The sequence below is a fragment of the Neohortaea acidophila genome (genome assembly GCF_010093505.1).
Source record: "Neohortaea acidophila strain CBS 113389 unplaced genomic scaffold BDY17scaffold_15, whole genome shotgun sequence".
NCBI classification, from domain to species: Eukaryota; Fungi; Ascomycota; class Dothideomycetes; order Mycosphaerellales; family Teratosphaeriaceae; genus Neohortaea; species Neohortaea acidophila.
This window is the reverse complement of record NW_022985524.1, coordinates 15,263-29,988: the sequence shown is the minus strand read 5'-3', so window position 1 is coordinate 29,988 and position 14,726 is coordinate 15,263. Positions and strand designations below refer to the sequence as shown.

At 52.0% G+C, this 14,726-nt stretch overlaps 8 protein-coding genes across 8 annotated transcripts; 4 read left to right on the top strand and 4 right to left on the bottom strand.

Moving 5' to 3' along the window:
* Window positions 1–397: 397 nt before the first annotated feature.
* BDY17DRAFT_314189 (uncharacterized protein) lies at window positions 398–1,003 on the bottom strand (the record flags this gene model as incomplete). Its single annotated transcript, XM_033735791.1, has 1 exon — window positions 398–1,003. One exon carries the CDS (start codon window positions 1,001–1,003, stop codon window positions 398–400), a length of 606 nt encoding a protein of 201 aa, XP_033585081.1.
* A 2,102-nt stretch (window positions 1,004–3,105) lies between these two features.
* On the bottom strand, window positions 3,106–4,354 carry BDY17DRAFT_328478 (uncharacterized protein; the record flags this gene model as incomplete). Its single annotated transcript, XM_033737846.1, has 3 exons — window positions 3,106–3,454; window positions 3,505–4,236; window positions 4,290–4,354. 3 exons carry the CDS (start codon window positions 4,352–4,354, stop codon window positions 3,106–3,108), a joined length of 1,146 nt encoding a protein of 381 aa, XP_033585080.1.
* A 1,615-nt stretch (window positions 4,355–5,969) lies between these two features.
* On the top strand, window positions 5,970–6,659 carry BDY17DRAFT_314187 (uncharacterized protein; the record flags this gene model as incomplete). The annotated part of the gene is made up of 1 exon (XM_033735790.1): window positions 5,970–6,659. The coding sequence occupies one exon, from the start codon at window positions 5,970–5,972 to the stop codon at window positions 6,657–6,659; it is 690 nt and encodes a 229-aa protein (XP_033585079.1).
* A 766-nt stretch (window positions 6,660–7,425) lies between these two features.
* On the bottom strand, window positions 7,426–8,555 carry BDY17DRAFT_306166 (uncharacterized protein). Its single transcript, XM_033735000.1, has 2 exons — window positions 8,076–8,555; window positions 7,426–8,022 (listed from the first exon to the last, which is right to left on the bottom strand). Exons 1-2 carry the CDS (start codon window positions 8,311–8,313, stop codon window positions 7,811–7,813), a joined length of 450 nt encoding a protein of 149 aa, XP_033585078.1. The 5' UTR covers window positions 8,314–8,555; the 3' UTR covers window positions 7,426–7,810.
* Window positions 8,556–8,576: 21 nt separating this feature from the next.
* Window positions 8,577–10,370, top strand: BDY17DRAFT_314185 (uncharacterized protein; the record flags this gene model as incomplete). Its single annotated transcript, XM_033735789.1, has 1 exon — window positions 8,577–10,370. The coding sequence occupies one exon, from the start codon at window positions 8,577–8,579 to the stop codon at window positions 10,368–10,370; it is 1,794 nt and encodes a 597-aa protein (XP_033585077.1).
* A 251-nt stretch (window positions 10,371–10,621) lies between these two features.
* On the bottom strand, window positions 10,622–10,865 carry BDY17DRAFT_258841 (uncharacterized protein; the record flags this gene model as incomplete). The annotated part of the gene is made up of 2 exons (XM_033731814.1): window positions 10,622–10,761; window positions 10,835–10,865. 2 exons carry the CDS (start codon window positions 10,863–10,865, stop codon window positions 10,622–10,624), a joined length of 171 nt encoding a protein of 56 aa, XP_033585076.1.
* A 240-nt stretch (window positions 10,866–11,105) lies between these two features.
* BDY17DRAFT_306155 (putative ABC transporter) lies at window positions 11,106–14,031 on the top strand. The gene is made up of 6 exons (XM_033734999.1): window positions 11,106–12,247; window positions 12,303–12,821; window positions 12,874–13,027; window positions 13,082–13,271; window positions 13,333–13,733; window positions 13,798–14,031. The coding sequence occupies exons 1-5, from the start codon at window positions 11,507–11,509 to the stop codon at window positions 13,676–13,678; spliced, it is 1,950 nt and encodes a 649-aa protein (XP_033585075.1). The 5' UTR covers window positions 11,106–11,506; the 3' UTR covers window positions 13,679–13,733; window positions 13,798–14,031.
* BDY17DRAFT_306154 (uncharacterized protein) lies at window positions 14,003–14,433 on the top strand. Its single transcript, XM_033734998.1, has one exon. The coding sequence runs from the start codon at window positions 14,117–14,119 to the stop codon at window positions 14,372–14,374; it is 258 nt and encodes an 85-aa protein (XP_033585074.1). The 5' UTR covers window positions 14,003–14,116; the 3' UTR covers window positions 14,375–14,433.
* The last annotated feature ends 293 nt before the right edge of the window (window positions 14,434–14,726 follow it).

Here is a 14,726-nt window from a genome sequence, read left to right as displayed (position 1 = left end):
ATGGACTCGTCGCTACATGAACAGCGTCATCCAAATCATTGATGGAAGCAATCAGAGCATCCCATAATGGAATCTACGTGGAAAGGTTAGTCCCGTTATAGACTGCCGATTGCAAACAACCGGCAGCTTAACCCCAATTTTTGCTATACGACAGAGCAAATGTGGTCAACGGTTTTCCACTGTTCTAGATCGCCGATTGCACAGTCGTGTCCAAGCCTGTTTTCTGGGTTGCTTCAGAATGTAGCATGCCGGGAGGGGAGGGATTTGGAAAATTATCGAGGTCTCGATAGAAGCCTATCAAATGCGTAGTAGTGCGAGGAAAACGCATCACAACAATTGAGTGGGCCGCTTAACAAATACAGATTACAAGATGGCAATGGACAGATCGCAGGTGTCGTCAGGAAGAAGAACGATAAACAGACAGTAGAGGCATTAGAGGGACTGAGGCAAGAGTGCCCAAAATTGCTGCAGGCGTTATTCGGTCCTGGCGTGTGGTAGCACTCTGCCGCTGCGTGCTACCAGTTGGGACGACAGGCGAACCGCCAGCGGTCGGTTGAGAGGCAGTAGCGGCTGCAGTAGTAGCTGCAGCTGCAGCAGCGAGCGCAGCTTGATCCTTCTCAAAGAACAGCTGTAGATGGATGATCGGTGTACTGCTTGCAAGGATGGTGTGCGTCTGCTGACTTTTAATCAGCCCGTCTACCAGATCGTCATACGCGAAATCGTCCTCAATATCCGTCCTTACGCGTCCAAGCTTCTGCTCACGGTGTTGATCTTCGAAGACGGCAGTAGCAAGAGTGCGGACCAGCTTTATAGCCCATTCGCGAGCCTTGCCTAACGGCCATGGATCGTCACCGCTGAGCGTGGCCGGTTTATAGCCTTTCTCGCGTTCGGCTTGGCCGACAACAGGGCGCCAGCGAGCCTCATACGTGAACAATGAACGCTCCTTCGCCAGCTTCACCTCCTGCGGCAGCTCCAGCAGCTCTACCACCTCCTGCACCTCCATCTCCGAGTCTTTGAGCTGCTCTAGCAACGGAGTGGCGGCGGCGGACGCGTTGATTGACGCGTCTGGATGCTCTTGGCGACGAGCCTTCGCCTTGTCTTGACGGCCTTGTTGAGAGGCTTTTCTTTTGGCACTAACGCTGTTCCACACGTAGACTGCATCCAGCGCTAGCTCAATACGAAACCGTGATCATGGCATTAGATTACTTGAACTTCTGTCAACTGTCCCGAGGCGTGGTCATTGGCCTGCGATTCCGATTCAGGTAAGTTGGATGTGCATCAGTGCGATCACAACCTGCTTTCGACGCTACAGTGTATCAGTCGCTCGTAGAAGCTATTATGGGTTGTTCTGTATCACAAAAGTCCGGCAATCTCCATTGTCCACTTCGTATTGGAAGACACCATCCTAAGATGTCGAGAAAAGAGGAATGTTCAGTGTACAGCTGCGAACGCAAGTCCCACAATGTACCACCTCTGCATTCTCGACTCCCCGATCGCCCATACCTCAGTCCACGCTTCTTTTCGAACGCACAAAAAAGCATGGAACCTGAATTACCGATGCCAGTCCCCTCAGAGACTCAGGGTATAGGCAGGATCAGGTGCGCCATCCACAGAATCTTTTGAACCGCGCGATCAGTACGAGTCCAGCTTGTTGCAGCGAATGATGCAGAGTCATTTGCCATTTTTGCCGCGGTTCTTGGGTAAGACTCATTTACAACTCCTGCTGCAGTTGCTGATGTGACTTATGATGAGTCCATTGTGACCTCTGCTCGGCTTCGAAGGTATCTTGTCCTCGCCCTCTAGTCCAGTTCGTGATGCTTATGTGTCTTCTCACCCTGCAATCAGGCTTTGATGCTTCCTCCACGAGCGAATTAAAAGTGTCGCTCTTGTAGAGTAAATCGACTGCCGTGGACATCCTTCAACGCCGGAATTCTACCTTCGATCTCGTGATTGAGGAGATTTGCATGCATGCTGTGCGCCGCGAACGCCACGCAGTGAATCGTACTTTATCTGGACTTGGCTTCGATGGCAAAACGAAGGTCGTATCGTTGTTGATCCAAGTTCCCACTCGTACCCGTTGAGCATCGACGCCCGCCTGCTCTGTTTCTTTCGTCTCGCCCCGCGTGACTCCACGAGCTCAGTCCTGCGTCTCATAGCAGATCTCTAGCAGCTCTACGAACTCGTGCGTTGTCTTGACAGAGTTCATAGACCTCAAGCGACGACTTTGATTAATTTGTAATATCGGCATCGGGTGCCTCTGAGCTTTCGCACGAAGCGGAGCCTCAACTTCTGAAGATATAATGAAAGGCGGGCCCTTACTGGCGGGAGTGGAAATGTTGAGCTACACCGGTATCTATGCGACCTTCACAGCCACAAACGTGTCTGTGTTACATCTTCCGTGCGCCCGAGAAGAAGATGCACGCTCGCACCGAGGTAGTCCTTGGCTTGCGGCCACGCTCTGTATGATTTTTTCCATTGGCACCTTCGGGACGAGACCAACCAACGAAAAGTACATCTTCAACCCTCTGGAATTCCCTTTGTGCGGTAGAAAGCTCAAACCAGGTCAATTAGACTTGATGCCGCCGACAACAGGTGTCAGACTACCCAGCTTGGATGGTGAAGGGATCAAGGGGATCATCTAGATGGTTTCCCTTCGGGAACTTGAAGAGGCGCTGGCCGATCTGTGTATGCTCGGTACGGCATCTCTTCAATTTCGTTTGCATTGCGCCGGTATGCTTCGCGGCGATTGTAGCTTTAACCTCTGCTGACGATGGCGATTAGTCAGTCTCATGGTGATTGGACTTTCTGAAACGCATTGGACTGCCGATCAACGTCTTGAGTACTTCGAGACCCTTGCACGAAATACCTTCAGGCATTCGATGATTAGATCGATGTTGTTCGGTCATGCGCAGGACTAGTCATCTTCTATGTCCGGGATTGTCAACACAGCGCATTAGCTGTCGAACACCTTTCTTAGTTTGCTTTACTGGATACAATTTATTACACGGCAAATCTCTGTCTCGAGCCGGACGATCTGCTTACGCATAACATAACACTAATCCTAACCCTCGACCTCATCGACCTATATTTGGCATATGCTAGGTTCTACGTCGCAACAGCCTTCATGAGCATCCCTAGGATCTCAAGGTCTTGTCTTGCATCGCTTGGAGTGGTCTTGGGAGTCTTCCCACTAACGACCCATTCATGCACCGCCTTCAGCTCGAGCGCAAAAGGATCTTCGTACGTTCGCCGAATAGTGGATTCCCTGTACGATCCGTCCGGCAAAGTCTCCTTGATAATCATGGTTGTTGGCAAACCCTTGACGAACGGAGTATCGATGCACACCTTGACCGTCTTAGTGTCACCAAATATTTCGATCGAAGCGTCGAATCTTGCCACCTGATCGACGCCTGACTCGTAGGCAACCACGAAATCGGGGTATTGGAAGATTGCACTGTAATTGTAAGCTTCCTTACGAATTTTCCCTCTCAATGATAACGGTACCTCCAGAACGGTGAGCCGGTCGTAGCACAAGGTGAAAATCCTACGACACTTTTCGGCATGCCAATGATCTCCCGCATGGCGCTCAGATCATGCGAACCAAGCATGGAAAGCGTATGCCACATCAAGTCCGTCCCTTTCGTGACCGACACACCAAGCTCGACTTGAAGAGCTTGCGCAACGTCCTCTCGTGTCTTCATCTGTAGCGCTTCAGAATCCACCTCGCGATAATCGTTAAACGTTCTTGGATATGTGCCTGACTGTCCCACGAAGATCGAGTTTGGTCCAATGATGTCTCGTACGCGAGCATAACGGATCTGTCCGATACTTCTAACCTCTTTCACAGCGTCGACGAAAGCCGCTGCGTATCTTCTCATGTAACCGATGAAGACTTTCGAACCCCCAGCAGCCTTGTCGGCGGCAATAATGCGATCCGTATCTTGTAACGTCAACGCAATTGGCTTCTCGATGAAGACGAGCTTCTTGGCCTGCAACGCAAGGAGTGCGTCGGTCGCGTGGAAAGCGTGATTGGTCGCTATCAACACCAGGTGTACTTCCGGGGCGTTGCACAGTTCTTCGACGCTTTGCGTAGTCTTGGGTCTAGAGGCAGATGCAACCCTGGACTGGCTGTGTTTCACAGCGTTTTCAGAGACGTCGCAAAGATATGTGATATGGAAAAGATGAGACAAGAGGTTCAACGTTGGCACATGAACGACTTGGGTTACCAAGCCACATCTATAAAAAATCAGCACGAGTTAACTTTTAAAGAATTGATAGTGCTGGCTTACCCTACTATTCCAACTCCGACAATGGGACTATCGGGTATAGCTTCAGTGGGGTTCATGCCGAACATTTTTGAGGTTGGGAACTGTCGTGGAGAAGGCCAAGTTGCGATTGCTCGGTAACTACATAGCCCACTGTCATCCTTCAGGGATTGGAAAAGGTGAAAGGTAGCATCTTCGTCGTGGGGCCAATCATAGGCGCACAGCTTCGCTCTAATGCGCTGCTGGCCTTCGATGTGTCCAGCAATATTTGTGATTTGTCATGCTTTAACAAGCCTGCATGCTTCCGCACAAACTCGCAGTCCTGTACGGCAATCTTTCCTACGTTTCTGTTCGACAGCTAAAAAAGAGCCCTTGCATCACGGGGTCAACTTTGGCAGGGTTTGATTGAGTGCTTCATGACCACGCCTTCAGTAGTACCGTAGAAAATTTTCCAGCGTGCGAACGTGCCGCGAAAGGAACGTCAGCAGGCTATACGATCCTACGTGGCAAGCCGGCGTCGACCACGTTTGAAGATATCCACCAACGCCAGTTAGAAACCCCGCACTTTGCAAGGTCAGCCCCTCTTTGTGTAAGAACCCTGCGGAAAGGCCAAGGAGATGGTCAGACTGGCATACCACGAATAAATCAGACCTGACTTTAAACCTTATCCAGGCGATCAGATGCTGCAAAGTATGTGGACCTTTCTGTCCGCTAGGGAGAGAAAGCACGATGAGAGTGAGCTGCCTTTGACTATCGTACATCCGAGTCGATGCTTGTCCTCCACTGCTAGGCCCTTATTATGACAGCGCGCGTATGAAAACTGTGATGGTGGACTTTGAACACTATGTCATTGGGTAAGCTTAACCAGTTTCATCGGGTTAGGACTTCCTCGGGTGGCCATTGAAGACAACCCTGTCTGAATCTCACAAGTGAGGACATGACGCTAATAATGACGGCGCTCTAAGTGCTGCAGCAAGATTCGGATCTAAATTTGGAGTGGGCTGCCTGGGGGAGATCGGGGTGCTGGAAAGTTTGAAGCGTTCCACGCTGATGTGCTGCAGGCAGGATCTGAAAGGTGACGGACGACAAGACTTTGGTGGATGGGAGTTCAAGGCATTCGACGCTAGTGTGTTGTGGTCTGGGACTTGGAAGGATCACTTCTTTGAATGGAGGTGCCATTCGTTGCTGATGGCGTAGGAAAGCGAAGATTGCGGTCACAAAGGTGGCATCCTGCCAGGGGAGTAGGCCGCCGTACGAGGTAGCTTTGCAGTGGGTCCATGAGCGGACCGAAGGTAACGAGTTGGGGCATAATTCCAGAGTCACCTGGGAATCTTCTGTGGAGTGTCCATAGAGGGAGTTGACACAGCAAACCCTAACCCTAACCGACCCCAGCCTGAAACTTAAACCCCCCTATATCAAACTAGACCTGGACTTGATTCAGCGGAGGCCTGGTCTCCGATGACAATTGTGCACTCCAATGCACGAGCTGCGATCCGAATGGCCATATTAGTGCTAGTGGCGAATGTATGCATGCGGGAGAATCGGATGGTCTCTGGGATTCAAGTGGCCGCAAACCACGTGCTCTACTGGCGGGCTCATTTGTTCAATCGAGTCTAGTTGCACATTAGATATACGTATATGTGCATGTATGGGTAACCACCGCACCCATGCAACTTTCTCCTTGCATGCGATCCATCAAGTAGAATGTCCTCTCCCACTCCCACCCGTACCATTGCAGGCGTCAAGCTGGTCGATTCCGCGATTGTACGGAACGCTCTAGACTATTCCAGAAGACATTCAGACGAGATAACCTTCAATCACACCTATCGCTCCTGGATCTTTGGAGTGCTTTTGGCTACGAGGATGGGTATCAAATTTGATCCCGAGGTCCATGCAGTAGCGGCGATGCTGCACGATCTAGCTTGGGAATATACTAGCCAATTTGCCTCTCCAGACAAACGATTCGAAGTGGACAGTGCCGAGGCCGCTCGACAATTCCTTGCCGACAACGCTCCGGAGTGGGAATCCCGCAAGACTCAACTGGTATGGGATAGCATCGCCCTACACACCACCCCCGGTATCGCTCAATATAAGGAAGCGGAAGTCATGGTTTGCAACATGGGAGTATTGGCCGACATTGTGGGCGCCAATTTTCCGGGCGGGCTCCTGTCGCAAAGCGAGTACCAGACGGTGGTAAAAGAGCTGCCTCGTCTTCGATTGGAGGCTGGAATCAAGCGAATTCTTTGCAACCTGTGCATCCACAAGCCCGATACGACGTATGACAATGTGGTAGCTCGGTGTCGGCCGATTGAGCTTCCCCAGACGAAGGGAGCCCTGTCTTACACATCCGTCGCACGAGTACATCCGCAAAGCTCCTGTTCATCGCTCGCGTGAGAATTGTGAGTATCTCGCAAAGCAGCAGAGCTGTGGCCAGCCATTGGTAGGCATCGATCAGCACATTACGCAGGTGCAGAAGACCATGATCCAGACCTACGACATCTAAAGGCTAAGATGGAAAATGCGTTCGATCAGACCTTCCAGACGCCAGGCAATCCCACATTGGCAATATCGACGCAAAAGTATCTCACCTCCCCATCATGTTGGCTACGTTATTGGGTCCAATATCTCTATCGGAGACTGGATGTTCAACCCCGACTTGGGCTCCGCTCGGTGCGACTTCTCATGTGGCGCAGCAGTGGGACTATTCCACTCGACGCAGAAGCCGGTGGCGTTTCCAGGCAACTACAGGCTGTACACCGGACATGATCACCCGCCCAAAGACAGGCAGTCGTGCGAGGGCGAGTTGCTAAGCGTAGTCCCGTTCACAACCGTCATGCACAAAGATGGAGCAGGGGTCATGGCGGCAAAAGCTTGGGCTTTCAAGCGGAACACGACGACTTTCCAGGTCACAATCACATCGCTTTGCTGAGGTTAGGCCATTTTCGAAGCAATCGTAATTTTTCCCTTTCCACCTTAGTGCTAGCTTAATACTTACGAAGGGGAAGAGGAAGAGTTGTCGAGCATTCTTGTGTTGCCATAGAAGCGTCCATGCACAAGACTCTATCCAATGTGCATCAAGTCGACATGATGTAACACAGCAGTCACGCAAAATCCCTGCTGACTTCTCGTAGAAGAGAAATCCGTGTGTTGCAAGAGGAGGTTGCAAAGGCGTCGACGTTGAGAGAGCTTGGTGTAGGACTACATTCCTAGGTATATTTCTAAGGGTACATCTATATATCTATATCCGAGCGGCATCTGCCAAAGGATCGAGGGTGTCACTATCTTTCCATCCCTGCTTCTTTCCACCACGAGTCAGCATTGGGGTGGACACCAGGCCCTGTCACGCCAGCAACTTTTCTAAGCTCCGCCTTTCGTTGGTGGTCAACGTCGTACTCGCGATCACGTGGTGCAATGGCTTCCTTGAGATTTGGAATCTGGCTATGCGATGTCAAGGAGCCCATGAGCGTGGGGTGCAGCTCGTCTTCTTTATCGACCTGCCAAAAGTGCCAAGTCTTGCCACATAAGCCGACAACCTCATGTATCGCCTACGTCTCGAGCTCCTCCCACTTATCGTGCAGCTGGTCTCCCAGTTTTTGGACCGCAAGCATTCCCGAAACAACTTCGAACTCGTGGGAATGCCAGAGCTTCTGTTCCTCCGCGTCCAGCTTCTCGTAGACTTGCTTTGGAACCATGTACTCTACACCGATCAGACGAGCATCTTGGCGTCCGGAGTCATAGATGAGACATTGCCGGAGATCTATGGACATCAATGGAGGTTCTCCAGGCCGAGCAACGACAAAAAGCGCGTACTCTTGCGAACGTGAGAGCAATAGTGATGCGCCTCTAGCGCTCTTGTCTTCCCGTTGCGAGCTTCGTCGGTATACACGTGCAGCGCATTCAACCACTCGCAAATGTTGTGCAAGGGCATGAATTCCGCATTAGGTGCCATGGCAGGGAAGTTGATGAGGAGGTGCCTTGATATGGAGACAAGGGTTATGAGGTTACATACAGGGGAAACTTGGTGGACAAGACTTCTATAAGTAGGCATACCTGTGTATTCTCTTGACAATGTATCGCCGTGATGCGGCGCATGTGATTGCCCGTGCGACCACTACCATACGTATTGTAGATCCGGCCTCAAAGACGCAAGGTCGCCGACGCTGGAATAAAGCGGAACAGTGATCGCCGCAGTGGTCGGGGTTTGGCGATTTCGGGGCTTCGGCGACCTACGGGAAAGGACATCATAAACCCGACTCATCAGTCCCCATACTGCAGTTTTTCACAACATTTGTAGTCTCAGCATATTTTTACATGGCTTCTATGAGCAAACAGCAAAGAACAGTTGGGCCATCTGCGTTGGCGTGCACGGCGTGCAGGTTGAAACATCTCAAATGTGACAGAACGTCTCCTCCTTGCACGCGATGTGCCAGACATGGCTTGGCATGTAAGTACACGCCCTCCCGACGAGGTCTCCGACGGACTCCCGATCACGCCAACCAGCAGTTCCCGGTAAACCTTCCGCAGCAGCAAGATTCCCGACCGCTGCCATTCGTCCTACCACCAACGCCGTCATCGGTGACGACAGGATTTATTGGCCCGGACCACACTCTGACCGGCCTGGATGTGCACATCCCTTCAGTGCGGACAGGCTTGGCGGCAGCCTCATCGCAGCCAACCCGGAGACCGCCAGGAGAGGTGCTCGGCACAGATTCCATGTCAAGCGGACCATTTGCGTTATCACAACAGGATGAGGATCATCTGGTCAATCTGTACTATTATCACTTCCATCCTGTCCATCCCGTGCTCCTCCCGCACAGCCGCTTCAACAAACATGCGTATCCTTCACACTTGCGGCTAGTGGTGCAACTCATAGGAAGCCGGTACACTTCAGCCTTTGCAAGTGACACCCTAAAAGAGGCCACGGCAACATCGATGACTGGGATCGCGAAGCTCGAGACCGATCCAGTCCACCTTATCCAAAGTCTGCTTCTTTACGCAATATATCTTCATGCCAGCACAGACCGGAGCTTGGCTCTTTCTGTTTGCGCCAAAGCTTCGGATCTTGCACTCGAGATTGGGCTTCACCGTGCCGACTACGTCGTGGAGCACGGGGCCCAGGGCGTGCTACTTGATGAGAGCCTGCGCAGAACGTGGTGGGAGCTGTTCGTCCTAGACGGCTACTTTGCCGCGCTTCATCGACAGATGGCGTTCAGGTGCAACGCGGTCGAAGTCACTGCGCAGCTACCGTGCGAGGAACGTTGGTATTGCGAAGGACTGATACCCCCCGAGGCCCGGACGCTAGAACAATTCGACAGACGGTACTTTGCAGATGGCGATGAGGCGTTTTCGTCCGCCTGCTACCGTATTGACTCGATACGAATCCTTGGTCGCGTGCTGGCAGTTGCAGCCGGGCCTAGGAACGGCGCAGACGATGCCCGATTGATCGACAACGCGATTGTTGCCTGGAAGCTTCATCTTCCACTTGCGAAAGCAGGTGCTCTCGATTGCTTTGGCAACGTGGACCCGATCATGCTCCAAGCCCACGCATACATCTCCATGGCCGGAATCCTTCTGCACTTTCCCCGAAGCGAGCTTCTGTTGACAGGGCGCACTGCTGCCGACATTGCTTGCGCGGCACGCTTGACCCAAGCATTTCCGACTTCCGCCCAACACGCTGCCAAAGCCATCTTAGCTTCTAAAGATCTGGCAGACCTTGCCAACCTAGCTATGGGCAAGCACTCCCCACTGTTCGCGTGTAGTCTGGTCTTTGGCTGTATCGTCCAGCTTTCAACATGCTCTGCTGACTCTCACGATGGCATGATCCAAGGTCGTGACCGAGTTGCGCTGATGACGGGGGCACTCAAGTCGATACACCGACACTGGGACATTGCAGGTGAAGTTTTACGACCTCTCAACAAGCTCGCCAACGCGGTTTTCAGTCCCCAACATCCTACAGTATCGATCGGGATTTCCCTACCTGAGGACGCTTGGGCAGATGTTGATGCAATGTTGGGTACTGCTTCGTGGCTTGACTTTTTCCCCACTGCAGACATTGGCGGACGAGACAGGCGCATGGAAGGTATGGACGAAGGCATATATAGATAAAGCCAGCGTCTCTTTTACAGTCTAAGACGGATTCAATCATCAGTGCCTCTTACATTGCAGGGTCCACCACGATGTACTGCCAAATCCCAAGAGCGGGCTCATGTACAGTGGGATACAATCAGGTGAACGACGCTTGATTCACGGTAGTACGAACGATTCCGACGAGCAGTATTCGATGCTGAGAAGCTTGATCGTATGACACAGCTAGGTGAGAGCCGTTTTCCCGACGTCTACCATGATCTACTCGTCATCTAGTCGGCCTTCTCCGCTTTAGGAGGGTAGCTTTTCCCATCGACCGTAGTCTTCGGCTCGCATTGGCAGCGCTCGTTCTCGGGGACGGAATCCATGATCGACGGGATGTGCTGGCCGCATCCCCACCATGATGATTTAGCTATAAGCACGTCACTCGTTAGCGGTCTTTCCCGCGGAATCACGGAGCAGTAAGGCCTTTCAGGTCCACTCACAGCAGCGCGCACAGGTAGCTTTTTTGCACATATTTGGATGTCGTCTGCTTGGCTCGCAGTAATTGATATGGGCGGAAGGGGTAAGTGGAGATGATGGAAGGGCTGAACGTGCAGTGACGAGAAATTCCAATGTTGTGTACTCCCTTAATGAGTCTTGTACGCCGCTGCATTTCGGCGAAGTTATGCTTAGTAATACTTAGACCCCGATATCCCGGAGACGCCAGGGCAAGGTTGGAACCGGAGCGATATTAGCGTCAACTCTAATCTACAACCACCTCGAACCTTCTGTTTCACACTCGCCTGGAACCTGCATATGGACAAGCAGAACCGTGTCGAACTCTCTCATGTGGACTGTGCAAGCGGCGACTGCATCGGAGACTAATCCCTGCCACCCTGGAACAGACAGACCGGCGAAGGAAGAACCCCCTCGGGGACCGACAGGACTCGGAGCTAGAGACGCCGATACTGCGGAGCATGCCCGAACATCCCATTTTGGGCATCGACCCGTCAGCATCAAATGATTGGATTCCTCAAGGCGACAATCATGCTATATATCTCTTGCGCTCAACGATTCCAGGCGACCGCTACTTCACCATCCAAGGCTCTATCGTCTTTCGAACTACCGCGCTGTCTGTCCTATCGCCCTTAGCCCCTTAAAATCATCTAGGAGTAATGAAGGCCAATCGCACGGCCATGCATCGACCCCTGCCCTCGTATCATTCGGACGTTGAACTACTATTCTTCAGCTCTGAAGATCCCCGCGTACTGGAATCAGGACAACTGGCCAGCGACGGCTCGACGCCACCATTGAACAACGACGTGAGCATTCTATCATGGCACAATCTGACCGTGACCGTCAAAGACAGAGCAACAAAACGACAGCGAGAGATCCTTTCCAAAGCATCAGGCTTTGTGCGTCGAGGCGAGATTATGGCCCTCATGGGCCCATCTGGCTCCGGCAAGACCACCCTCTTGAATACTATTGCCCAACGCCAAACGGGCACATCTTCTTGCCAAGTCCTCGTCAACGGCGCCGAGCGATCCCTTGGCACCCATCGTCAGATCAGTTCTTTCGTCGAACAAGAAGATACGCTGATAGGGTCACTTACTGTGGAAGAGTCGTTGCATTTCGCCTCACGACTGGCCCTGCCAAGAACTGTTACAAGGGCAGAAGCACGCGCACGCGTCTCCAAGCTAATTGATGCCTTCGGACTGGTCGATCAGAGACATACTCTGATCGGCACACCGCTTCGTAAAGGCATCAGTGGGGGCCAGAAAAGAAGAGTCAGTGTCGCAACACAGCTCGTCACCGAGCCCCGAGTCCTGTATCTTGATGAGCCTACAAGCGGGCTAGATTCGACCGCGAGCTACGAGGTCATGTCATTCATTCGGGACATTGCCATTGAGCGCAACGTGAGGATCCCACGCGTCGTCTTCGACTACATGAGCCGCTGATTCTAGATGTTAGTTGATCGTCATCGCGAGCATCCACCAACCTTCTACCAAGACCTTTGAGCTCTTCTCCAAGGTGGTTGTCTTGTCGCAGGGCCGAACGTGCTACAACGGTCCAGGTTTCGGCCTCCCACCCTACCTTTCCGACATCAATCTCCCTATACCGGAGCTGACCAACCCCGCCGAATACGTGCTCGACTTGGTCAATCAGGACTTTGGACAGGATGAGGGAAAACACCAGTTGCAAACAATCTTCCAAGCCTGGGAACTTTCGGCGCACCATAAGCGTCTTGAACAAATGATATCCTCTCTGAAACCTCTACCTCTGAGCCTTGGGGACTCTGAAGAGGGTGGGTCCCCCAAGCCGTGGCAGATCATGACCCTCCTCCACCGAGCATTCATCAAAAGCTATCGCGATCTTGTTGCGTACTGGATCCGAGTTGTGATGTATCTCGGACTGGCGATCATGATGGGTACGGTCTGGTTGCGCCTTAGCACTGACCAGAGTCATATCCAGCCTTTCATCAATGCCATTGTGAGCCTCTCTACCCCCAACGTTATGCGGTTAGGAAACTGATGTTGACCAGTTTTTCGGGTCTGCCTTCATGTCATTCATGGCTGTGGCATATGTACCGGCCTTTCTGGAGGACCGTGCCATGTTCGTCAAGGAGCGAGCAAACGGCTTGTATGGTCCCGCGGCCTTCCTCGTGGCAAATTTCATAGTAGGCCTGCCCTACTTGTGTAAGTCCTCACCCATCCTCTAATGCCACGGTCCTGCTAATCTTCGATCGCTAGTTATGATCTCACTGTTGTTCTCGGTGGTGTCGTACTGGCTCATCAATTTCCGCCCGACAGGCACGGCCTTCTTCACTTACGTGATGTGGTTGTTTCTGGATCTGCTGGCAGCCGAGTCACTCGTCGTCCTGGTATCGTCCTTGATGCCAAACTTCGTCATTGCACTCGCGGTCATCGCCTTTGCCAACGGGTAAGCCTTGATCCATGTTCGTGTTACGACGCATCCAAGCAAGCTGACAACGAAATTCAAGGCTGTGGATGAGCGTCGGTGGATTCCTTGTCGCCCGGCCATCGTTAAACGTCTTTTGGCGCTACGCCTTCCATTACATCGACTACCAGGCCTACGTCTTCCAGGGCATGATGGTGAACGAGTTCCAAAGCCGCACCTACGAATGCGCACCCGTCAGCGGTGCGGGCGAATGCCACTGCTTGTATTCGAGCCCCTTACAAGACCAATGCAAGATCGCGGGCACGGCCGTTTTGCAAGAGTATGGGTATTCGACCGGTTTGGAGGGGCAGTGGGTTGGCATTATGATCAGTATTATTGTGATTTATCGGCTAATGGGATGGTCATTCACCTGGTTGAGGAAACGATGATTCGTTCGTCAACCCGCAAATGGATGCGAGTATTGATGCCGTCCATGGTGAGGCCGTACGTACAAGGGAAGTCACCCGCACGTAGACGAGTCGATGAACTGATCACGACTCTGCTACAGCTAGGACGCTTGCAAGGCGGAACTCAAGTGGTGAAGCTTGGCTCGATTGGTACTGAACTCAATCCACATGGACTAGAACAGATACGGTCACTGGGTACGTGGGTTTGGAGTGGCATGATTGAGGGGGGACATCTGGATATGTGAATTCTATTGGTTTTGGGTAGATGCTGATGCAATTCCAACTTCGGGGGTTTTCCAAAGATAGAGCTCACGGTCATGACCTTCCACTACCCAGGTCTCATTCCCTTGATGTCTTAAGTGGTCTTGCCAGTTGTCTCGGCCCATCGTCACCTAAAGATCGAGCACCTACGACGACCTCATGGGACTCACTCTTAAGTGTTTGCATTCTACATATGTATTTTGGACCTGCCAGCCATGCATGAGAAGCATGAACGGCGAAATGAAGTGGAAGCAGCTATACAACTTATGGCCATCGAATGTTCGCTCCAGATCTCACAGGTTAAATTCGCTTTCTGGAAAGAAGGAGCCCTTACTGGATGATGTTACTGCGATGGGTGACTCGAAGGTGCATACTGCAGTGTTCATGAAAGAAACATCGGCTATACAGAACGTATAGGCCCATGAGATACGACAACGATCTTCTACTCTAGCTGATCCCTTAACCATTGACGCAATCGATGCGCCCTTACCTTCAAGCTCTTTAAATACGTCCCAGACTTTCCCATCTTATTCCTCCAATCGTCTTCCACGAGACTATGGTCCACAAGGTTCCTAGACTATTTCACAATACCGGATGCTACACTGCCGACGGTCTAGGGCAAGTCGGTCGATTCCTGCGCATCGAGGACTAAGAGGATCTGCTTGCTCTTTAGGCTTACGATGATACGTTCGAAACAATGCTGTGTCGTTTCGGTAGTGCAGAGCATAGGACTCGCGCATGCAGACTGGAGAGATGTTGTAGTAGTTGA